Here is a 24,996-nt window from a genome sequence, read left to right on the forward strand (position 1 = left end):
TTGACACCCCCATTTCGATATGGTATCACCCCCACCATTTCCTGTTTCCAACATGGCGTGCCGGGTCTGTCTCCAAAAGGTAAATATTTACATTTTGTACGTACGAATTTTTCTCACCTTTTCATTGTCATGTACGAATTTCTCTTGTTTTATGATACTGCTATGATGCTTCTGAACCTCCCTGTTGTCTAGATGTCCCACCCACAAGCGTTTATTTTGCGCATAATGAGGTCTTTGAGAATGAATAAAAATCAAGCGTTGTTTGATGTGTTTACATCAAATTTGATCGGGTTTTATGCATGAGCGTGAAGAATGTGTGCGTCACTAATTTTTTTGTTTGTTTGTTTGTTTGAGCCTTTATTTCAACTCGATCTGTAACAGTGTTACATGCTCTAATCGGCCGCTATTTCGGCCGCTTTTCATAGAGGTCGAGCGTGGAGGAGTGTCAGGGGGTCATAACATAAATACTACTTGCTCACAAATGAAAACAAAGTAATATTTTTTATACATAAGGTAACTCACACAAAGTAAATAAATAAACAAAATGGCAATAACTAATAAATAACTCATAACTCGTTGTGTCCAAAGTCGTCCAGTCAGTTACGATACTAGCAGTCTTTTAAAGGTTCCAAGAGTAGGTGCTGCTCTAACATGCTGCGGAAGAGCGTTCCATACAAGAGAGCCAGAGTAGGCTAGGGATCTCCGGTATATTTCTCTTAATGGCATCGGTACCGCAAGGAGATCAGTCGCGCTTTGTCTGGTGCTTCTGGTCGCTCTATCCCTACAGTATGTGAAAATCCGGCGCATGTACGGCGGTAGTTGGTTGTTCAGGGCCTTATGTAGTAGGAGGGCTTTGTGATGTTTGTGGATTGACTTTACGTCCATCCAGCCCAGACGTCGGTGGACTTCGGCTGATGGAGTTAGATACGGGGCTCGTAGAATCAGCTTGCCAGCTCGGTTCTGCAACCTTTGCAATTTCCCCAACTCACGTTCGGGCGCAGCGTCCCAGACAGTGCAGGCATATATAATATGTGGCAAAAATATAGTTTTATACAAAGTTAACAGAGTAGATGTTGGAAGGAATGTGCGGACGTGCTTTAAAATGCTGAGTGATCGCCTGAGTTTGCCCAAGACGGCATTTATTTGACACTTCCAGTTGAGATTACGATCAATTGACACACCTAAGTATTTGTAAAAGGTACATTCCGTTACAGTTGCCCCATTGATATACACTTCAGGGCTTCTGCAACTGTTAACCCTTTTATCTGTTCCAATAAGCATGAGTTTGCATTTACCACTGTTTACGGATAACGAATTAGCTGTGAACCACTGAGAAAGAGTATTTAGATCATTTTGGAGGTTGTACTCAATATCGCTAACATCCTTGCTGCTATAGTAGATGACAGTGTCGTCCGCATACATTGATATTTCACAAGATTCGGCGCAATTTGGCATGTCATTAACATAAATTAAAAACAACAACGGGCCCAATAATGAGCCTTGGGGTACACCATATTGCATTTTATGGAAACCAGAGGTAACTCCATTAATAGCAGTACAGTGCTGTCTGCTAGATAAGTAAGATGTAAACCAATCAAGTGCTTCACCTTGTATGCCATAGCAAAACAACTTTTGAAGAAGAATGGTATGGTCGAGCGTATCAAACGCTTTGGAGAGGTCAATAAAGACCGCCCCTGTCAGCTGACCAGTGTTCATGGCATTAAACCACTTCTCTGTGAGTAGGTGAGCCGCAGATTGTGTGGAATGGCCTGGCCTAAACCCAGACTGGGCCTCTGTAAGAATTTGCGTGTCAGGTCTTTGAAGTATGCCCGTTATGTGTGGCACAGTTTGTTTTTCAAATAAAATTATGTGATCCCGTTGATCACATCTTTTTAGCCTGTTGACCAGACCTATTTTGGGCTGTCTAGCTCTAGAGTCTAGTCTTCTTCGTTCTCACTGCATTTACTAAAATTTTGCGGAGAGAACGAAAGAGACTAGGTTTGTTCAACAGGCTAGCATCTGTTACCTGGCTCTCCGTGTTGGTTTGAGGACAGCATTATAAATCGAGAAGTTGTGGGTGGATATTAATGATGATTGGAAATATAACAGTCATTTACAAAACCTACCATGGTCCTCCTAGCAACTTTTAATGGTACTGCAGCAGAAATTACCAATATTTTGAACATACTATATCTAGCATATGTTCAGAATTTTTAGTCTGGTATCCAAACCTATTCTTATCAACTACATGAACATGATTTTTGGGTGGTAGATAGCTCATTAAAAAACCTTCAATAAACTCTAACCTATCATGCATCAAGTGAGAGGAAGTCAAAAGTACACGTACTTGTGTATACTAGACATTTATATATCCATCTAATGTTATATACATTGTACATGAGATTGTTAACATGTGACCTGTGCTTAGCCCAGTGGTAACAATAAAGGTCTTCATTCATTCACAAACTTTTTTAAAAGAAAATGTCCCTGGAAGTGCAGCGAGCCTTTTTGTTGGAAACTTTGGAAGTTTACATCAATGTTGTTAAATACAGACAGCATATATTGTTTTACAGTTTCAGTTGACATACAGGCCTGCCCAGCTACAGAATGTATACGTTGATTTGAACTGTTACCTTACAGCTGTTTTCTGTCCCAATTGTACAAGATGTACAAAAACATTTAACTTATGAAAACACTGTACACCTGGATTTTGAAGACAAAGACCCAGTTCTTTATATGCAGTATGTAAATTATATTGTAGCCTGGTATGAATGCAAAATATCCTGCTAAATAGCTAGGGTTTTACTAGTTTTAGCCAGCTTTTCTGAGTTGGATGGACAACCAAGAATGTCACCAGACCAAACATCATCCATCTAAAACCTGGCGAAAGAATGTAGCAGCCGGAGGATGTGTGAAGTCTGGTATGGAGGGGTCGAAGTGGAATGCACAAGATGCAAGACTTTCATTGACAGAGCAGGAGAGACGCGGGACAGCACACTCACAGCTCACTGATGGAAGACATGCTGGGCTAAGTGGGGAAGATTGAGCCAGGTTTCCTGATTTGGCAACATCGATGTCCTCGTTCAAGGTTGAAGTTCAAGGCAAAGAAACATGAGGACCTTTCCATCCGTCATTAACTTAAGGAGAAGTTTAATTTAGTTTTTGGCTCCAAGTTGACTAGTCATGAATTGGACCCGAGGATATCGTTGACTCTTGACTCCATGTGTTTGCCATGAAACCTGTTGACACATTAAGGACAACAGGCACACTTGAAATGGTACTTGATGTAAACCATTTGGCACAGAGAATTGGCATAGGAGCATCTATATACTCACTTCATTATGTACAAGAATAAAATTTGGAGACATTTACGATGTATGAAACAAGTTTCAACTGTGGTCTTTATTATGACCCTTTATATAACTCACAATGGCATTTGCATTTTTATACATAATGCATGGTAATTCTGGCTTTGTGGTAAAAAGCATCAACATTTTGTGCACTCCCTAACCTGCTGCAACATTCATAGAGACAAGTACATGTACTGTTGTACATGTTCATTTTATTGTGCACCAGATTTATAGAAGCTGTGAGACTGTTTCTGCAAGAAAAAGAAATGCACAATTTTACTTCACAGGCAGCCAAAACATGTTTTCACAATCAGATTAAGTCAGTCATTATAGTGAAATGTGGGAAACTGTGCAGACTGTGCTGCATTATTGTTCTCAATGTTCTGTCTCCCAGCTGCCAGGTCCCATGGAACACACAGGCACCAAACATTAGAGTTTCACAATATAAACTTCACCATCGGAGTGCCCTAAACTGGATCACCTGTCACTTATCACCCTGCATATTATATGCTGCATGGTCAGTTCAGAGTGGTGGTCTGTTGTTCATTAGATTATCTGGCACCATGGACAAGTCTTGTCTGGAGACAAATAGCATCAGGTTTAATACGATAGACATTAGTAGAAAAGTGTTTTTGCTGCACTTCAAGATTACCCAGTGTATAAAAGTAGGAAAAGAACAACTGGATGTGGTAAGGAAGAATACATGCACAACATTCATCCTTGCCCTGCTGGAGATATTACAGTGTACAAAATACTTTTTTGAACCAGGAGTGGGCAACCTACGGCAAAAATTAGGTTGCCCCACCTATAAGTTACTACTTTCCTCAAATTAAGTAATGTTACATACATTGGCCTTTGAGTTTGACAATATTTCTAAGCCTTTAGACCAGGTATTTTGCACGCTGTATATAGTGGTGTGACATATGACAGTACAGTTGTATATAGAATAAAAATTGGTAAGCTGACATGATGCATATGGCCAGTATGACGGGCTTGCATGCATGTGGCACCAGCCCTTAAATTGAACAGGTCATTTATTCCCAGAGGAATATGCTTATTACTTAATGTTGTAATATTTTAGGTTTTAGCGTGTACATATCAAATCCTACTTAATTATGGAAGATGACCCCGGCATAATACATTATGTATCACATATTTATCTGTATTTCATTTTATATTTAGTGCAAACAGCCTTTATATATGTGTGCTTATAAATCTAAGCTCTGAAAGGAGGATTTTTTTGTAGTCACTAATGTAACAGGTGAAATTTTATTACATGTTGAATGATCTTATATTGAATGCATTGATAAAAGGGGAAAATAATAGACCAATTGCAACAGATTTCCACATGTTGACAGAGAATTGTGATCATGATTCCTGAAATAAAAGTAATTTAAAGGGCAAGTCTTCTGTAAACCCAAATAATAAATTTTCATACATTTTGGTTGATATTCTAACTTCTATAGCAAATGTCCCTTAGCAAAGTGTTCTCCAATTTGCTTTGAAGCAGCACTGATCCACATGTAGAGGGAGAGTGAAATTTGAGTTTGGATATTATATTACAGTATCTTTGTACATGTATCTAAATTACGTCCTGGATGTTTAAATCCCAACAAGACAAATCAGTTGTGACAAAAGTACATAATATGAATGATATGGTAATCTTATTAAGTGGTTACTACATAATCATCCTATTTTTGTATCACTTGATAATTATATATACCAGTCTCTACTGTTAGTTCTTATTGCTGTATGTCCATAACTGCAGCCAAGACATTGTCCATATAAATTGTAGCTACCCCATCTCTTGATTGGAAAATCCCAATTCTACCCTTGCCTCCTAAGGCTGCCCAATCTATCTTAATTTGTGTGTAAAGATGACAGGTTCAGGTTATTATTCATGGATTATTTCATCCTGTATATCAGCAGGCCATTCTCTACCTCTCAGGGCCGTGTAAGGAGCATCCAGTGTTCCTTTGTGCAAGAATCCCTCCATGAGGCCCCTTCAAATAAAGGATGTGTGTTGAATTCATGACTTGGCTTTGTGAATATGCTTCTCTGTGTTCCTCCCAGCCCCACTAACGTTACATTCACTTTTGTTTGTTCCTATGTTTTTAAATCGCATTGTTGACGTTATGCGAGTGGAGGATGTATTTATAATTGCGTTTGGAAAGTAAGTGATGAAAATGAAGGCATCCTCCCACGTGGATTGTATCATCATAAATTAGGAGCGCCGAGGTTTTGAGAAGGTGTTTCACATGGAAGAGGAATGTTGGTGTTCCCAAATACGGTGCAATTTTCATGTCCCTGACTTGGGTAGTCTTGTATTTGTGCTTCTGCATCTGATTTCAAGCATTAAGAGGCTGTTACATCAGGTAGCCTCTACCATATGTATATGTACCCCTGCATTTTTTTTTAAACCATACTTAAGGGGCCTCCCTGTATTATGTAGTGTACAAGGTTTGTGGGCTGTGCTATGTGTGCATCCATGGCAGGAAGAGGTTTGTATGAACATGTTGGTTGTGTTCTGAATCGCGCTGTGACAATCTTGCCGTTGCTCCACATTCATAGATCAGGAATATTATGCTGATGTGGCAAGCCAGCTAGCCGCGGCTGCTTGCCTGCTTGCACGGGGAGAGTGCGTGAATATGTATCTGGTGAATTTGCCCATTAGGCATGTCACATTGTAATGAAGGGAGGATGTGTGGGCGGTGGGCCTGAGCTGAATGCGTGATGATGCTGCAGCCGTGTGATGTGCTGTGTTTCCTCTCCCTGTGACAGCCATGTTGAGGAGGGGGCACCCTTACCCGGTGTGACATCGCAGCAGATGAGCCGGGTCAGCCGCGTTCGAGCTGAAGCATCGTTTCCTCGGCCGCACACACAACAGGAGGAGCCATCATGTCCTTCCAGTGGGAGACCCTAAGCCCGGCAGAGTTCCATCAGCTACAGGAGTACACCTCATGTAAGTACAGACCTGCTCTTACATCTCCCTGTGTCCAGTTCTAACCTGTCTCCCCACCATACACCCTGAGCAGGTGGATTAGAAAACCCACGGGATATATCCGTGTTCCACGCCGGGGGCAACTCCCACAAACCTGGCTCTCAGGACGGCCCTCGGAAATGGATCAGTTTTCCCTCCTTTGCTTATAATGCTTGCTTGTGTGTGTGTGGATGGATGAAGCTGGGGATGTAATTGAAAGGGTGTTTTGCTATGTGACATTTTTGGTTGCCCGTGAATGTATCCAGTTCAAGCAAAGTGGGCAGGGGGGACATACAGAGTGGTGGGCAGCAGTTGTGATGATCCGTGCCATATTCTACGTGAATATTAATATGTTACTGTGTTCCCGTTTTAGGGGAAATAGGTCTGAGGTAAGGAAAAAATGGCCCTTCTCGGCATATATGTAATTACCTTTAGTAGGACACCTTGCCTACCAATATATGCAGTAGGTCAGCCTACTGTACTTATGTATAATGGATAGGGCCTTAGCTTGGTGCCTAGCACATATTATATACAACATGTTGTTTTTTTCCACAGCTTATTTTGATCTATTCAGTCTTACCCAAATTGCACGATCCTGCTTTTAGATTAATGTTGTTTTGAAATGCAAAAGTCATTGTTAAATATTGAAGCTATCAGAATGATTACAACAATGATCATTATGGTTTCATTAGTAAATGCACACGGTTTTGCATTAGTCTAAAAATAGCTGAAAAAGTGCCTGTCATTGTGTTTGTGAATACTATATATGGTAACGGTGCATGAATGAATCTAACATGGATTTTTAGATTAGTTATGCAACAATAATGGTTTGATCACTGATTTTTGTATTAGTCTAAAAATAGCTAAGATCCTGTTCTGGTGGTTTTGAATACTGCCATATATGACTGAGTCTAATAATATAACGTGTGGATTTTTAGATTAATATTTTGAAATGCAAAAGTCTCTGTTCAATGTTGTCATTACAGTAATTGTAGTTTGGTTACTACTAATGCACACATTTTTGTGTCATTCAGTCTAAAAATACAGTAGCTGAGAGCCTACATCCTTGTGGCTTTGAATGCTACAATGCATGAACAAGTAAAATTTTAGATGATTATCATTTTGAGATATAAAAGTCGTTGCTAAATGTTGAATGTTAAAGCTATCATAGATATTGCAGCAATAATTGTTTGGTTACTGAACATTTTTGTAGTGATCTAAGAATAGCTGAGGTCTTGTCCTTGTGGTAAATGTGAATGACTCTAACATGTATGAATGAGTCAAACATGTGATCAGATGTACAGTACTCTTGGCACTGATCTAGGAGATAGACAGCCCTGGAACAAACCGTCTTCCTGTGGTAGATAAGGGTCACTGCAATCTTCCTTTTCCTTCATTTCTTGTTAATGATGGAAAGACATCAATGACTATTCAGTCATCATCTTCTTCTTCTTCTTCCCTTTTCGTGCTAGCCCCAAACGTTTGAGGGCTCCAGCACGGTGGGGGTAGGGGTATTGAATTGGGGTGGTCGCAAGTTTTGTATGTATATACATGTTGTGGTGTATACATGATTGTATGTCTATAATCATTCTGAATAACAGACAAAACAGGGGACAGCATGAAAAAGAATAAGCTGCAATCATGCCTGGAGGTACAAAAATATTACTCTCCAAGCAGAGGTTTGGGTTTGGGGTTATTTTTGGCATTTTTAAGGCTTTTTTATGTCGGGGTTTCTCTTTTGCACTGGAATTTTATTTGGGTTTGGTGGGAAAAAAAAATTCCAGTGCAAAAGAGAAACCCTGATAAAAAGCCTAAAAACACGCCAAAAATAACCCCAAACCCAAACCTCTGCTTGGAGAGTACAAAAATGTAGGCATGGCCTCTGAGAAATGACATCAAATCAAATCCTGGGCCAATCCTGGGCCTAAATACATTGTACTTTCCAAATTTTCAGTCTATGAACACTTGTTGTAGGGGGTCTGTCTGAAATTCTGAATGGTGTTTGTTTAGGCTTTGGAAACAGGTGTTCCTGAGCACATCCTGCACAAAGCCTGTAACATAATTCATGCATAAAACTTCGGTAGAACGCATCAGTTAAGGTCATGTTTGTGTATTCAAGGGTGACATTCATTTACAAATGTTGTGTAGGAAAAGATATCGTCTGCAACAGAAAAAATTTTAATGCAATGTTGACTAAACATCCAACAGAAGCCGTGCTTTCATGCATATTGCGGATGTGCTGTGTTGCTGTTGGTCTGTAAAACACTGTCAGATAAAATCTCACACACATGATCAACGCATGAGCCTGACTTGCCTTTTCAATGCTCTTCTGTATACCATGGAATGGCAATACAACTGACAAGTGCCTATTCAAAATCTATTTTGTTGCTCAGCACTTGATATTCAGCATACTACAAACACGTACATGAGAGTATATGTCAAAATATTGCAGTTAACAAACAGATATGGTACATCTATTAGAATGAACACAATGTAATGTTATATTTCCCTTCAAAGTTGATTTTCTGATTGTCCTTAATTTGTTAATTGTTTTGTCACAGCAAAAGTGACTTTTGTACTTAAGGTGCTCTACAACATAATTGTTACAAACATGTGGAAACAAAAGAATTAGCTAGGTACAAGTACTTGAATAAATCAATGTTGGGTTTGACATATTCACTTGACATGTGGTAAAGGTTCACATGATCAATTTGTCAGAAAAGAGAAAAAGTTACAGTCACTCACTCACTTACTCACTCACTATCCAGGATTAGATTATACTGCTGCTGTTGTCCCTGCCACAGGGGTCGGCAGCAGTCGGCTAGTAGTACTGGTCTTCACACTGCACCTCCAGGCAGCCCTATGCAGTGGGTTAACACCGGCAAGGCCACACTCACTAATGTCTTTCTTCAAACATTCTATCCAGGTCTTTTTCGGTCTTCAGTTCAATGATGTTACTGATACAGCCACTGGCACGCTTAATGTGCCCATACCATTGTAGTCGGCGGTTAGGTGCAACCTTTTCCATGAAGACTTATGGGACAAAGATTAAGACAACCACAGATATTTGACTTCTGCCTCTTGTCTGGCCCTATTTTTCACAATCAATGCCACAAAACATTTATAGTATAAAAACTTCCTCTTTCAGATTCCAGTAAGAAGCTGAAGGATGTATTAGACGAGTTCCATGGTGCAGATCACAGCTACAACCCAGAGGAGGTAAACAACAAAATCGTTCTCTAACCGTTTTCTCAATAATGTCTCGCTGTGACTGAGTGCAGGATTTGACGGTGGTCCGGCTTTTTGCTTTAAGTCCTGAAGTAATTGTAGTGTGAGGTTAGATCAATGGTCACAATGTTTTGAGTTTTTGTGGATGTGATTTATGAAAGGCCTGAAGTGCATACTTCGTAACATAAGCAAGGTTTTATAACATTTACCTGTACCTGTACTGTAGCATTTCTGGGTGAACCAGCTGCAGTACATTTTGCTTTCAACAGGAGGCATTTTAAATCAACATTTTCATCAAAATAAGAACAAAAATGTCACAAAATTGTTATGCTTTAAGTTATTTTGTAGATGCATGTAAGTCCCTTGTCCCCAACATCTTTGCCTCAAGTTATGTGTACATTTCATTGCATTACAAATTGTATCATATGATGATAAATTGAATATTGCTCTTTGCATAATTTTTTGTTTAGGTGGACAAATTTCCCCATTATAGTTTCCCATGCATACAATTTGGTCATCAGTTTGTGACCCATTGCATTAGCATCTGGTCCCCATATCCAATGTACTGTGTCCTGCTACATACATTGTACATGTACATGCACAGGTTCAACGTTCAATTAAAACTGGTCATTGAAAATTAGTAACATTGTCACATAAATGAACAGCAGTGTATCTCAGCATACTGTAAAAACAATTGTATCTTTAATATTTGAAAAGAATAGTGTATACTAGTACTTAACTGTCTTAATACTTAACTGTCTTAAGAAGCCAGAAGAGGTTGAACCTGCACATACATGTAGTAGTTCACATTATTCTTAGAGTTTATAGACTGAATCAGATGTTAGTAAAAATATCACAATTCATTCTAATACCACTGTTACACACTATAATAGTAATTTCTGTTACCTCTAAATCTGCTTTATCTCCATGACCTGTACTTAGCTTATAAGGTCATACAATTAAGGTCTTTCAGTTTATCATGTACATGTACATGTACATTCCAGACTGTAGACTATGAAGGGTTCCAGAGGTTTATGGGAATGTATCTGGAGGCTGACGTAGGGGAGGACCTGTGTCGCCACCTGTTCCAGTCCTTCCAGAAGAAACCCCGACAACCCCAACAGAACCCGCCTAGTAACTGTAGCAGTCTGGAGCTGGCGCTAAAACGCGATGTTACAGGTAACAAAACTTGTTAGGACAGTCACGGAACTACAATGTATGTAAAATGTAGTGTAAGTGAGATTACTCCTTTCTCAGCACATTAGAAGAACCCACTTAGCAACTGTAGCAGTCTGGAGCTGGCTTTGAAACGCGATGTTACAGGTGGGGATGGAAACTTGTTAGGACAGTCATTGTGTTACAATGATATTGTTCAAAATTAGATTGTAAGTTAAAGTCAGAGTCGGTAGTATTAACATTAGTCTTGTTTCTGTTGACCAGGTAAGGCAGCTATGGCCACTGCAAACATGGTGTGTGCCCCCATCACCAGCCAGGCCGTGGCGCCAGACGAGGGGTGCAGCACGGTCTCCAACCCTGACACCACCAACAGTGAAACTCCCCTGGTGGTCAGCAGCTACTCGTGTGACAGGCTCACCGGCACAGGCAGAGGGGGGGAGGACGCCGCGGGGTTGGAGATGGGTGGACCCACGGAGGGGAACTCAACATGCTCCTTACCAGCTGTCTTTTGTAAGATCATTCTGTAAACACTATTCTATTGCATATTTTAAACCAGTGTTCTAGCCAGCATCTATCTTCCATCTTCCTTTAAAAAAAAGCATCTGACATGTTAAAGAACCCACCACAACTTTCAAAAAAGAGTAGGGGCATGTTAGAATTTTACAGCCCAATTTTACAGTGTAGAAGAATTATCAGCAAGTTGATGGCATTCCACTTGTCTCCCAGCTCGATACAGTCGCACTTGGGCCACTGAAACTTGTCCATACATGTGTACATCCAGCCTTATAGATCAGTTATTGTTCACCAGCTGAGCAAATTATGGCGATGTATGTCTTGGTGTACAATGGTCCAAATTCTACGGCCCAAAAGACAAAGAGTAAGTCAGAGTTTTCTTGTGTGTAAAGTGCCTTTTCCAAGGACACAACAATGTAGAACTGCCAAGGAATCAAACTCAGAACCTTCAGATTCTGAGTCAACAATTATAACCACAACACCACCTTTTGGTACATGTATATGTACCTATTGGTAGACTAATACAGTGGCTTCCCACTGGGAGATGTAGAGTAGGATGACCACATACTACACTTTTGTCAATGGTGCTGGTCTTGCGGGGTCTGTTCTAGTGTCTGCTATGAGGGATTGGTGGTACAGGAGTAACTTTATCAAGTGTGCCACACCGAATAATTAATCCGGAGGCATGATGAAGACAACATGTATGTCATATATCTTGTACTGTCCCCCCTGCAGCCAGCGAGGCACCAGTCCCTCAGCAATGCAGCCTTGTAGATCAGTTATTGTATAGATTATATGTCCTAGTGTACGATGGTCCAAATTCTACAGCCCAAAAGACAAAGAGTAAGAGTTTTCCTGTGTTCTCCTGCAGCCAACGAGGCACCAGTCCCTCAGCAAATGAAATAAAAGTTAATACTAATGAAAAGTAATGGAGCTACAACATTTACTTGAAAGATATGACTGTTTTCAAAATCTATCCAAATTCTTAATTGTCCTGCGGAGCCATACATGTATATACATGTATATGGGTTGCACATACAGTACCATCTTTATAGTGCCCTGTATATGCACAATGTGGGGGGTTTTCTCGTGCAACACATCACACCGCAACAAATGCAGAAGTAACTACTCCACCGAGAGCAAAAAAAAGCCAAGGGTCTATGACCAGATAAAGATGTCAAATTATTGAAAAATATTGTTGCAGGACAAGGGTTAAGTTAGAGTTTTCCTGTGTCTCTCCCCTGCAGCCAGCGAGGCACCAGTCCCTCAGCAATGCAGCAAGTCTCCTCAGAGGTCCTCAGCAGGAGAGGGAAGTCTCAAGGAGAGGACTCTTACTCCTGCTGACTCAGACGACGTCGTCTTCCTTAAAGACATCGTCTGCTACTTGTCTCTTCTGGAAGGAGGTCGAGCAGAGGATAAATTGGAATGTGAGTTCCCATGTTCTTCTGAACTTCTGATAATGACAGAAACGTAAAATAAACTTGACAGAATCTTTATTTACATAGAACAGGTAAGACTTAGGCTGCCTCAAACAAAACAGAATCTGGATTTTTTTTTGTTGCATATAGTACTCTACAGTGTATGTGTCCTTGAAAGATCTGTAACACAGTTGCATATTCTTTGGTCATATTGGCCAAATTGTCATGAACATATTTCTTGCGCCAACTATATATACACTGTATACTATTATAATACAAACTGCCTCTTGTCTGCTTCTCCACAGTTATGTTCAGATTGTATGACACGGATGGAAATGGACTGCTGGACAGTTCGGTAAGTTGGACTGGGCACATCATGGGAGTCACTTTCTTACATGGATAGAAAGATGTGACTATTTACAAGAATGTGCATTTGTGTTAATTCATTGTTGTTAACCTTTAGTTCACAGTAATACAGTCCAGAAATGACCTACATATAAGGCCTAAGATAAGGTACTTAATCAAGTGAGTATGAGTGTACAATAAAGATCATTTTTTTTATATTGCCGCTCACTGATCATGATAGCTGTGGACAGAATCTGATATTTTTTGTTCTTCATAACATTTTGTCTGCTCTGCACTGTAGGAAATCGAATGCATAATCAGCCAAATGATGCATGTAGCAGAATACCTGGGTTGGGACGTCACAGAACTCAGACCAGTGAGTACAACTTCTGTCAATATAATAAAGTTCTAAGTAGACTTCATCCAAGTTATTAGTAACTCAGAAAAACTGTGTGTAAATTATGCCCATGTTGACTCTGCTCTAAAATTTCAGACTGTCGCTTTTGATATAAACTTTGAGCTCTTGAATTAGCAAAGTTCGTTATTCACATTCAACTACTTGGTAAACAAGCTGATGCTTTTATCACTCATGGCAACATCAGCTATTAAGTGAATGGAAACATCAGCTATTGTTTAACAAGTGGTTGTGAATAAAGAACATTGCTATTCAGTCATTCACCAACCTGTTGAAATTATTCATGGATTTTGACACTGTAACAGTACTACATTTGAGCTCTTTGACAAGATGATGCTTTTCTATTTAGATCCTTCAAGAGATGATGGTTGAGATTGACTACGATGCTGATGGAACTGTGTCTTTAGAAGAGTGGATCAAGGGTGGGCTCACCACCATACCTCTGCTGGTCTTACTGGGGTTAGATACAGTAAGTCACAGTCTTTTCATTCTAAGACTATTATTTGTCTGCCAATGTACATGGTACAGATTATGTGGTTGGTTATGGTACCAGTACAAAATATATCTGTATAACAACCCTTTTGTGTAACACACCAGCTTCGCAGGCGTGCAGTGCGGCGGCAGCTAGCTATACCATGTATTGCACCAAACGACCTGTTACACCTAACATTTTCAGATCTAACTCCAAGATTAGTAATGTTTAAAGCCATCTAGTGATGATGCCACTACTGTACTCGGTGGTATCGAGTTCCTCTCCTACAATAATTCTATGAAAAAATGAGTTTTTGAACACTGCAATTATTCTTTGTTGATAACTCTGGTTCTTGAAGGCATGATGACTTCATAACTAGCTATGACAATTTCTTGCATTTTTATGAGTTGGTTTCAGATACTTGTACTGGTTAATACTGTTTCTCCAGATCTGTAAAAATGATCATTCTGACATTGGGATATTTTTTCTTGGTCTTCCCCTCTGTAGAATGTGATTAAAGACGATGGTAACCACATATGGCGGCTGAAGCACTACAACAAGCCGGCTTTCTGCAACCTTTGTCTCAACATGCTGATGGGCCTGGGCAAGCAGGGCCTCTCTTGTACATGTATGTATCTTCTCTTAGTGTCACAGCTATGAATTAGAGAAGGGCACAGTCTGTGTTGTGGACAGAAAAAGTAGTGTGCCTTGTCCAGCAGTTAGTGACCCTACCTCTGGACCAAGAGCTTAGTTTGAGTCCCGGCTATTGTCTCTCACCTGACATGCATGCTACCGTTAATGGTCACATACAGTCCTTAGGATGGGACATTAGGCTGTAGTTCACTTTTCAATGTCAAAAAGAGCTAGCCTTTCCCTTTCTCTTGGATATATTGAAGAATTTTAATAGAATAAATAATAAGAGTAAATACATAGTGTCTGTCTTCTCTGTCACAACCAGTGGAAGAGTTAACATTATAGCTTTTCAATGAGCTAAATCTGGATCGAGATCACTTTCCTTCCCTGTTCCTATGTTAACTCATTGTTTGTTTGTTTGTTTGTTTGCTCAGTCTGCAAGTACACGGTGCATGAGCGCTGTGTGCAGCGGGCCCCCGGCTCCTGTATCAGTACCTACACCAAGTCCAAGAGATCATCCAACGTCAGTGGAACACCAGTAAGTTTCAAAGTTGATTTGTTCATAATATCCTTCTATATAGGTTTACAGTTTGTAATATTCATTTGCAACTACTTGTTCATTTGTTTGAATGTATTGATGTAGAGGACCTTACGAAAGTCACTGTACAGTGTCAATAAAGATTGTCATATCAGTGTCTTCTAGCACCACATGTACAGGCATGCAGAAATTCAACTGGCTTAAAAAGATAGTTGTAATCTGTATATCTAGCCTTACACATTTCAGACATTGTACTAGACAGTCTTGTATTTAGCAGGTGTATGTACAAAAATGTACATGTAGTTGTGCAGGACTGGTATTAGTAATGTCTACCTGCATTGTCTCTTGAACCTGGCTTTTAAATGTGTGACAGTATTGTGGATTTTGCTTGCTGTACTGGTTAATGCCATCCATAAAATGCCAATTAACAGTTTCCAACAGTGTAGCATTTCCGGTGAGTGTCAGCTAGTGTCAAAAAACTGCTGGCTATCCAAATCTCCAGTTTCTGACGTGTATGCTTGCTGTCTATATTACAGCAGACAATGAACCACTTCTGGGTGGAAGGGAACTGTCCCACCAAATGTGATCGCTGCAGGAAGACAATCAAATGTTACAACGGGCTGACAGGGCTCCACTGTGTGTGGTGTCAGATGACTGTGAGTACTGTAACTCACTTTGTCTTCTTGGTAGGAAGATTTTCTGAGGAAAGATTTTAATCTTCATGGTAGCAGGTGGGGGGAAGACAAATGATTTGATATAAATGGTATAAAATGATAAGTTCATAAAAGTATTGTAGCTTTAGAAAAAATTGTGTGTTGTGTCAATGACTGTATTCTCCACCTGTTCTTGTTTTTTGTTTGCTTACACAACAACAAAGTACATTATACCATAAGCAATAGAATTACAGGGAACAGCATATTATACAGTGTCTTGTAGATACTATTTCCTGTAACTATTACACGTTGTAAAAAAGAGTCTTTTTATTCAGTGACTTACCAACATTTTGAAACTATGTATGTTAAGTACTATGTGTTCTGTTGCCGCAGCTACATAACAAGTGTGCCAGCCATGTGAAGCCAGAGTGCACCTTGGGAACACTCAGGGACCACATCCTGCCCCCAACATGCATCGTTCCTGTGGTGTTGGTAAGAAACATTTAAATCATATCATCACTATTCAAACTAACTGTACAATGTGGGGTAGTGCGTTCTGGGTTTGAATCCTGCCATGCCACTGATATTGTGCCGTTGGGAAACTAAGGTACTTAACACAAATTTTTCCTCACTTCACTCAGGTAGAACTGAGTACATGGAGTACATTTAGAAATCACAATACAGGCTATCCAGGCAGCAGTAGCAAATATAGGACACCACTGTTACAATGAACAAATAATAAAACATCAAGTGGAGCCGAGTGGCGTAACAGCAGAACATTCGGCTTGGAACCTAGAGGTCCTGGGTTCAAACCCTGCCATGCCATGTCACTGATCTTGTGCCATTGAGAAAGGCACTTTACACGACTTTCCTACATTTGTAGATAGAGGCCTGGCAAACCATATATCATATTAGCCACAAAAAGACAGCAGAATCTACAGCTAGTTGAAGGCGGCTGCTTCAAAATGAAAGAAGAAGAGGAAGATCATGCAAATTAATTATGTAATGCAATTCCTGTTCCGTAGGAGCGCAGACGCAGCACGAGTTCTAGAGACAATTCTAGGCAGGTTTACTCGTGCCTTTCTCTACCAATGTATGTCAACTTTGACATTGTAAGAAACAATCTGACCCTGAATGTGATTTCTGTTCCGTAGGAGCGCAGACGCAGCACGAGTTCCAGAGACCGTGAGCCGCAGCCCAGACGCAGCACCACCAGCACCGAGGGCGTCGGCTCGGACGGAGACAACTCCGCCTCCAGCGGGAACGTCAGCCGCTCCATGTCCAGGACCAACTCCATGAACATGGACGGACAGGGTCTACAGGTACATGTACTATCTACTTCTTGTTCTTCTTCTTTCTTATTGCTTAGCCCCATTACTTCTTGGTTTACTAGCAGTAGTTTGTGCATGTGTTAGTAACAGTGACCATTTCCATGATTCCATTCCCTGATTCTACCAGGAAAGAACAAGAGCCTGTACAGTAATTGTTTTTGCTCACAAAGGCATGTAGTGTTTGGTTGTGACTTGTGTGGCTGGAGCATCAAGCCACTGGGACAATTCTGGTTGACTGAACTATAGATAAGATAATGAATATTCATTCTTAGCTCAGTGTTCGGTTGAAAATGGCGGTTTTGGTAGATTAAAGAGGATTTATTAATAAGTTTTTTCCCCTTTGCAAAGTGTTTCTGCCCAGCTCAGAACAGTTATTTTGTAGGCAAGTTTCCTGAGGCTGTTACACCAGTGGTACCAGTCTGCATAGTATTACATGTATTCAAGAGCTTTCTTATGGTATCTGGTTGTTCTGTGACTTTAACAATTTAGACTGATCATGTATGTCCAATGCTGTATCCTCACAGATCACACCTCTCCAAGGCACACATCCTCTGCTCGTCTTCATCAACCCCAAAAGTGGAGGCAAACAAGGAGAAAGGTAACTTAAAGTTAGTTTACCTTTCCTTGAAATTAATGGCAAAGTCATTTGACTCAGCACCACCTTAACATTTGTATCCATGCACACAGAATGTATGATGGCACTCCCAGATACACATTCATTGTCATAATAGATATTAAGTACAGTACTGTACACCTTTTACTTGTTTCTGAAAAACATCCGATTTTTTATTCCCCGACAGAATCCTGCGCAAGTTCCAGTACCTTCTCAACCCTCGACAAGTCTTCAACCTCAGTAAAGGTGGGCCCATGCCTGGGTAGGTTTCACCTTTTTTCCCACATAGTAAGGAAATATTACATACTTCTTGTTGAAAAGTTTTAGTTTTCTGAGATGATTTTTTCCTCTGGAAACAGTTGTATGAAGTTAAGACATCCAGGGCATAAGATACGCCAAAAAACAGTTACTCAAGCAACTGGATATGATTTTGGAAACGGTCAGATGTTTCAGGTAGCATCCACTGCCAATCGTCAGTGTCACAGTTGTATGAAACCCTCCCACAATGACTGTTGAAATGAGAACACTCAGTTATTTTTCCCCAGGTTGAAGTTCTTCAGGGATGTGCCAGACTTCCGAGTTCTCTGTTGCGGAGGGGATGGTACTGTTGGCTGGGTCCTGGACAGTATAGGTATGTACGTAGTTCCCACTGCATGATCTGCCACAAGAAAACGGGTCGCTTATTATGCGCGTCTGGAAAGGTATAAAAGTGAGAACTTCATGATCTTGGGTCATTTGGCCTCTGTATACTTGAAGAAAGCAATTCAGGATGAAACCAGTCGTGACAGGCTGATAAAAGTTCTAAATAAGAATTGTGCAGCTCTAGATGTCTTACTGAGGAACGACTGCGTGCTGTGTGCTACATGTCAGTTAGCATGAGGAATGAATCCACTCTACTACATGTATATACCACCACAAAAAAAATGTTACTCAGGCAACTGGATAAATTTTGAAATGAAAACCGTTTCAAGTAGCATCCACTACTTTTTGTCAGTGACTAACAGAATCTGTAGTAAGATTTTATGGATTGTTTTTGGGAGTGTTTAAAACTTTGTGCTGTTGTGTCCCAGATAAGATGCAGTTTGCCCAGCCCCCTCCTGTTGCCATCCTGCCACTGGGGACAGGGAACGACCTGGCCAGGTGTCTCAGATGGGGAGGAGGTATGTACACTGCTGCCGTAACAGCTTTTTTCACGTTTTTTGTGACAAATGTACACTCTTAGCACATTGGTAACACCAAATCCGTCTGTATCCTTATCAGTGTCAGGACACACTACCGGGTACCAACAATTAGCCAAATTTAAAGGCCTGGTACAGTCAGGGAACTTGAATGTGTAGATTGCCTTTCACAACATCGGGCATGTCAAGGAATCAAACCTGAGACCTCTTGGTCGCCATTGCATATTCCTATGCTACTGGACAACACAAAATGACAACAAATGAAAAAAAAGTTTTGTATCATTGGCTTTTGCATTAACAATACATGTTCAGGTTAATATAGCCACACTATAAAAACTGACTTGTAAAGTCTACTTGTTGTAATCTTTTGTAATCCTTGTTGTAATGGTTTTTCCCTCATACACATGTAGGTTATGAAGGAGGCAGTGTGACTAAGTTCCTACATGAGATAGAGCGCAGCAGTGTTGTGCTGATGGACATCACTAACCACTCAGACGCACTCTTCTTATTCTTTTACAGTTCTTAGTGGCAAATCTTGGCACATTGGTGACACTAAGTCCTTGTGTCTGTCCTCATCTTTGTTAGCACACAGTTTCAACAATTAGCCAAAAGGACCAGTGGCCATCACTCTACAGTACTGTGGGGAAAGTCGTGTTAAGTAACTTTGTCAAGGCATGTGTTAGGGAATCGACATTAACAATACAAGACACCAAGGAACGATGCAAATAGAGACACTTTATGTTACTGACATTAGAGTCTAATATTGTTGTTATCTGTGATTTGCTGTCTAGGTTATGAAGGAGGCAGTCTGACTAAGTTCCTACATGAGATAGAGCGCAGCAGTGTGGTACTGATGGACCGTTGGCACCTGGACATCACTAACCACTCGGATGAGAAGGGAGACCCTGTGCCCTGTAACATCATCAACAACTACTTCTCCATCGGCGTGGTGTGTTGGCTAGCTTCTCTTCTATACTTTGTCTTGTATTCTATCTTTAGCAATGCCCTTATTACAATACTGTAAGTATACTGTAGTTTTCAAGACATAAACGTGCAGGGCTCGAAATACCATACCATACTATTTGATACCATACTAAAATAATATAATACTATTTTCTCTTTAGCAATGGCCTTCTTAAAGGCACCAAATGCGATTTTAGGGCAGTAGAACTGGATTTTAAAGTCGATTTTCTGTTCATTCTTTTGTGTATTAAGTACAATCAACCCTATCCTCAAAGCATTCTTTGAGGCAAAAAATGGTTGCTTGTTTCATATCGTAGGCTAGTTCTGTACCTACTTTGGTAAGTTTGACTGTAGTTCATTACAGAATACAAAATGTAGTACTGTACGTAGTTCCTACATGTAAATTGAAGGAATAATAAATTGATGGTACAGTAAAATGTTCTACAAATTCTGTATTCACACATTCAACTGAAAGTATGTTGATGGAGGAATCATTTAAAGTTTTCGAGCTGTCTGTATGTTCTAGGACGCTTCGATAGCGCACCGCTTTCACCTGATGAGAGAGAAGCATCCGGAGAAGTTCAACAGTAGGTACTAGAAACCTCCATTATCTTCCACACACAACTCTAGCACAGCTGCGGTTCCAGACAGAAAAGGCAGGTGTCTCTGTTGTACCACGAATACAAACACGCAGCAGTAGCAAGCAGAGGTGTTGGTTGGTGTAGGTTTAGTGTTCTGTACAAAGCTGACATTTTGTGGCCCTGGCATTCTTGACATAGAGGTGAGGAAGGCAGAATAGTACTTTTTCTTATGTTGGTAGAGTGCATCCAAATACTTTTGAGTTGTACACCAATAGTACTAGAATCTATGTCAATAGGTCAGAGTCGGAGCACAATTAGACTACAGTACTTAGATGTAGTCCTGTTATTGTCAAAGGGTTTGGAAATATATGCTGTACATATAAGACTTAACTAGTACTACAACTGTACTGTAGACATTAGACAACCTCTCACTGCTGTAGCATTGGTGACTGGAGTTAAGTTAAACGTTTTGTACAGTGTTGCACATACTTTTTAGATGATATTTGTGGTGGTGTAAATGTAACTGTTACTTTTGAGTTTTGTGGAATACTGGATGTTTCAAAATATATGGTGTTACCTACTTGTACAATGTAGATGTACATTTAGATAAATAAAGATTTGTGACAGGCCTTCACAGCTATTTGCAAGAGTAGCCTAATGATACTGATAATGTTTGTCCTTTACACAGGATGAAAAACAAGTTGTGGTATTTTGAATTTGGGACAACTGAAACATTATCGGCAACATGCAAGCACTTACATGAAGACCTAGAGATACAGGTAAGAGGCCCCAAAATTAACTTAACCCAGAGAAATGTCTCTTTTTAACAGTCTGTTTCCTAGCACTTTCTGGACTTCAGGATTTGTGCAGTTCCTTTGTTTCCATACTGTCGTAAGTATTTAAATGTTTCCTACTTAAGTTTCCAAATAGTATGTAATTGTATTGAAATGCTTCCCATATAAATGTATATAAAGGTTTCCCATGTAAATTTTTCCCATGTACTGGTATGTAAATGTTCCTAAGTATGTAAATTTATGCAAATATATGCAAATGTTTCCCAGTGTGATGGGATGTCATTGGACGTGGGCAGTGGGCGCTCACTGGAGGGCGTGGCCATCCTCAACATCCCGTCCATCTACGGAGGGTCCAACCTCTGGGGGGACAACTCCTCCGCCAAGAAAAGAAGCAAACATTTTCGCAAACAGCTGAAAAAACGGGACAAGACACAGGACCACCTTTCTGTCAGCAGTGGGTCTGGGGACCTGCAATTTGCAATACAAGGTAGGCAAATACCCTGTGCATGTCAGAATAAATGTGGCTGGACATGTACATTCATAGTACTAAGCATACTGTCCTTGGTGCTGACTGTACTATCCATAACACTAACTATCCATAGCACTAAGCATACTGTCCTTGGTGCTGACTGTACTATCCATAGCACTTAGCAACTGTCCTTGGTGCTGACTGTACTGTCCATAGTACTAAGCAACTGTCCTTGGTGCTGACTGTACTATCCATAGTACTAACTATCCATAGTACTAAGCAACTGTCCTTGGTGCTGACTGTACTATCCATAGCACTAACTATCCATAGTACTAAGCACACTGTCCTTGGTGCTGACTGTACTATCCATAGCACTAAGCACTATCTTTGGTACTGACTGTACTATCCATTACGCTAACAACACTGTCCTTAGGACTTACTGTACTACTAGTATCCATAGGAGTTACCAAACTGTCCTTGGTGCTTATTGTACTATCCATAGCACTAAGCACTATCTTTGGTACTGAATGTACTATTCATAGCACTAAGCACACTCTCCTTGGTACTGAGTCTACTACTGACTGTATACTCCATAGCACTTCCTGCACTGTCCTTGGTACTGACTGTTCTATCTATAGCACTTAGCGCACTTTGACGCGCATAGTGACTATCTTTTTGCTTCTTTCATTGATGGCTAAATGTTGTTCCTGTTTCCAGACATTGGTGATAAGATGTTGGAGGTTGTTGGTCTGGAGGGAGCCATGGAGATGGGGCAGATCAAGGCTGGGCTGAGAAACGCGTGCAGGCGACTGGCACAGTGTTCTTCTCTCACTCTTAGGTAGGTAGTATGTACAGTGTGCATGTCTGTGTGTATGTGTGTGTGTCTGCGTGACTGTGTGTATGTGTGTGGGAGGATGTGTGTGTATGTGGTGTGTGTGTGTGTGTGCATGTGTGTGATTATGTGAGAGCGAGAGAGAGAGAGAGTGTGTGTGTGTCAGTTGTTCAATACCATGTGTGTGTGGGTCAATCTAGATTGTATTGATATCAAATGAATTATTTCTCTGACTCATAACTTTTCCTGACCAGCAGTGTTACAATTATAAATATAATTATTTTTTGTCCGCAGAACACACAAGAGACTTCCCATGCAGATTGATGGAGAGCCCTGGATGCAGCCCCCATGTGTGGTATGTCTGCTCCAGAATTATGCACAATAATCATTTACATGTACACTGTTATTACATTGTATAAGTACATGTACATTATATATTGTCACCTCTACCTCTTGTAATTGGAAATAAGTGGGTTGGTCATGGGTAAATTTTAGACTTCAGGAAGCATACAGTCTGTACATGGAAGGTCTCTGACCAAAGATTCTTGTACAATTTCGTAGGTATGCTGACACCCTCAGGCCAAAGGGTAACACTCTAATACATTGTATCACACTTAAATACATTATATGGTCACTTGTTTGGTTTGATTTGGTCACTTGTATCATATAGTTAACATTGTCCCCACATCCCCACCTGTATCACTCTTATACACTGTCAGATCACCCTTAGTGTATGATAACCAGTCCTGTATCACCTACATGCAGTCACTATTGTCACTACATCTCAACCTGTGTCACTTGGTCATCACCCTCAATACATACCTGTAATCACCAGCACATGTATCACCAAGTCACCACCTTTAATACATGTCTACCTTCAGGGCTCAAAATACTGGGTGCATATGCTCCTTAGGTAAAATTGGAGCTGTGCAGTACCTGGTATTTCTGATGTCTACCTGCACCTAACATGCACTGGTGCATATACTTGGTTTAAGCACAAATGTTGATGTATGGCATTGTACAAGATTTTTATGTACTGCATTGACATATGACTATGAAATACATTGTATCAAAGAAATGATGGTTTCTGAACAGTTTTCAGTATGATCCACAATTACTAACTTCTGAATGGTGCAGGTAAAGTTTGTCTGGTGCAGGTATGCAGAAAAAAAGTATTTCTTTCCCTGAACTGTAAAATCACCAACAACACAGTTACATATTTTATCATTTCCAGGTGACCATCACCCATAAGAACCAAGTGCCAATGCTGATGGCCCCTCCAGCGTCCAGTAAGGCATCCTTCCTCAACCTGTTCAAAAAGCGATGACCCTTGTAAGCCATGTGAATGACGATGTTTGCTCGACTGGCAACTACACACACTGGGGCGATGCACCACCGATGCAATATGTCTGGCACTCCTCCTGTTCTGTGACAGGAGAAATGTGTACTCTGTGTTCTTGTGCTGTCAGTGTAACAGCATGGTGTGTTTAACTGGTTACTACCCTCGAGTGATACAGAATCAGTCCCAGCGTTCTAACCAGCCTGGATTTTTTTTCTCGTCATCTCAATTTTGTTTAGTGTGACATAATTTTGGTTTAGCAATCCTAGGGGGGTCTGGTGGAAATCTTGACCCTCTGGAACACTATTTCCTGCATTTTGAGGAGCAAATTTTGCTGGTAGACTAAGCTTAGTTTAATTATAAAATTAAATATTATCTGTTTCTGTATCTTTACACTCTGATTTTTGCCTGTCAATGATGACAGATTAGGCAAAATTATTGCATCTCTTGAACGGCAAAATTACGTCAAATGATGGAACGACAGACGCTGGCTAGAACACCGATCAGTCCAATTCTTGTACTCACAAACTGTGTTCCAGCTGTCTGTAGATAATATTATACTCAGTCTTTTGGTTGCTGGTGACCAGATATTTGTTTGAGGATTTCTTCTCATGAGCCATGCAATGAAATGTGGTTAATAGCTCTCCTTACATTCCAAAGCCCTTCTAACTGTTGATATTCCATATTACATTGTCATGTATATTATCTGATTGCTTCTCAGTTAACCTACAGGTATATGTATGACTAGTGCTGCATACCTAAACCCACATTCAGGTTCAGGTCCGGATTCAAGTCCAGAGGTTTAGGTTCAATTCCAGACTTGTAAGTCCGGACCTAAACCCATGGCATATACAAAATTGCATGTTGGCAACCTTGCAATGTTGTCTGGGTGAAACTTTGGCCACATAACATGGAGGCCGGTACTTGACGATGCCCGATGGCAATGTTTTCTTCATTTTTCAGCAAACATTTTGCAATCTACGGAAGGTTTTAGGTGTTTTGGAAAGAAAAGGGGTATGTGAAATGGTCTTTTATGGTACTAAGTCCGGACTCGGTTCTTGACTTTTAGGTTTTTTTGGACTTGAACCTAAACATTCTTACAAGTCCGGATCCAAGTCCAGTGAACCGGTATGCAGCACTATGTATGACAGTGGAGGATCCTACGTCACAGTCTC

General features: G+C 40.5%; 1 protein-coding gene across 1 annotated transcript; it reads left to right on the forward strand.

The window, feature by feature from the left end:
* The first annotated feature begins 28 nt into the window (after positions 1-28).
* Positions 29-24,632, forward strand: LOC109464832 (diacylglycerol kinase beta-like). Its single transcript, XM_019761911.1, has 25 exons — positions 29-79; positions 6,132-6,312; positions 9,479-9,549; positions 10,563-10,737; positions 10,999-11,244; positions 12,495-12,674; positions 12,971-13,020; positions 13,312-13,386; positions 13,775-13,894; positions 14,405-14,525; positions 14,965-15,068; positions 15,605-15,724; positions 16,115-16,213; positions 16,876-17,043; positions 17,577-17,650; positions 17,853-17,927; positions 18,211-18,296; positions 18,736-18,825; positions 19,635-19,792; positions 20,333-20,397; positions 21,076-21,166; positions 21,449-21,668; positions 22,368-22,488; positions 22,777-22,837; positions 23,717-24,632. Exons 2-25 carry the CDS (start codon positions 6,249-6,251, stop codon positions 23,807-23,809), a joined length of 2,727 nt encoding a protein of 908 aa, XP_019617470.1. The 5' UTR covers positions 29-79; positions 6,132-6,248; the 3' UTR covers positions 23,810-24,632.
* The last annotated feature ends 364 nt before the right edge of the window (positions 24,633-24,996 follow it).

Source organism: Branchiostoma belcheri, unplaced genomic scaffold (assembly GCF_001625305.1).
Source record: "Branchiostoma belcheri isolate BF01 breed outbred unplaced genomic scaffold, Haploidv18h27 scaffold141, whole genome shotgun sequence".
Lineage (NCBI taxonomy): Eukaryota > Metazoa > Chordata > Leptocardii > Amphioxiformes > Branchiostomatidae > Branchiostoma > Branchiostoma belcheri.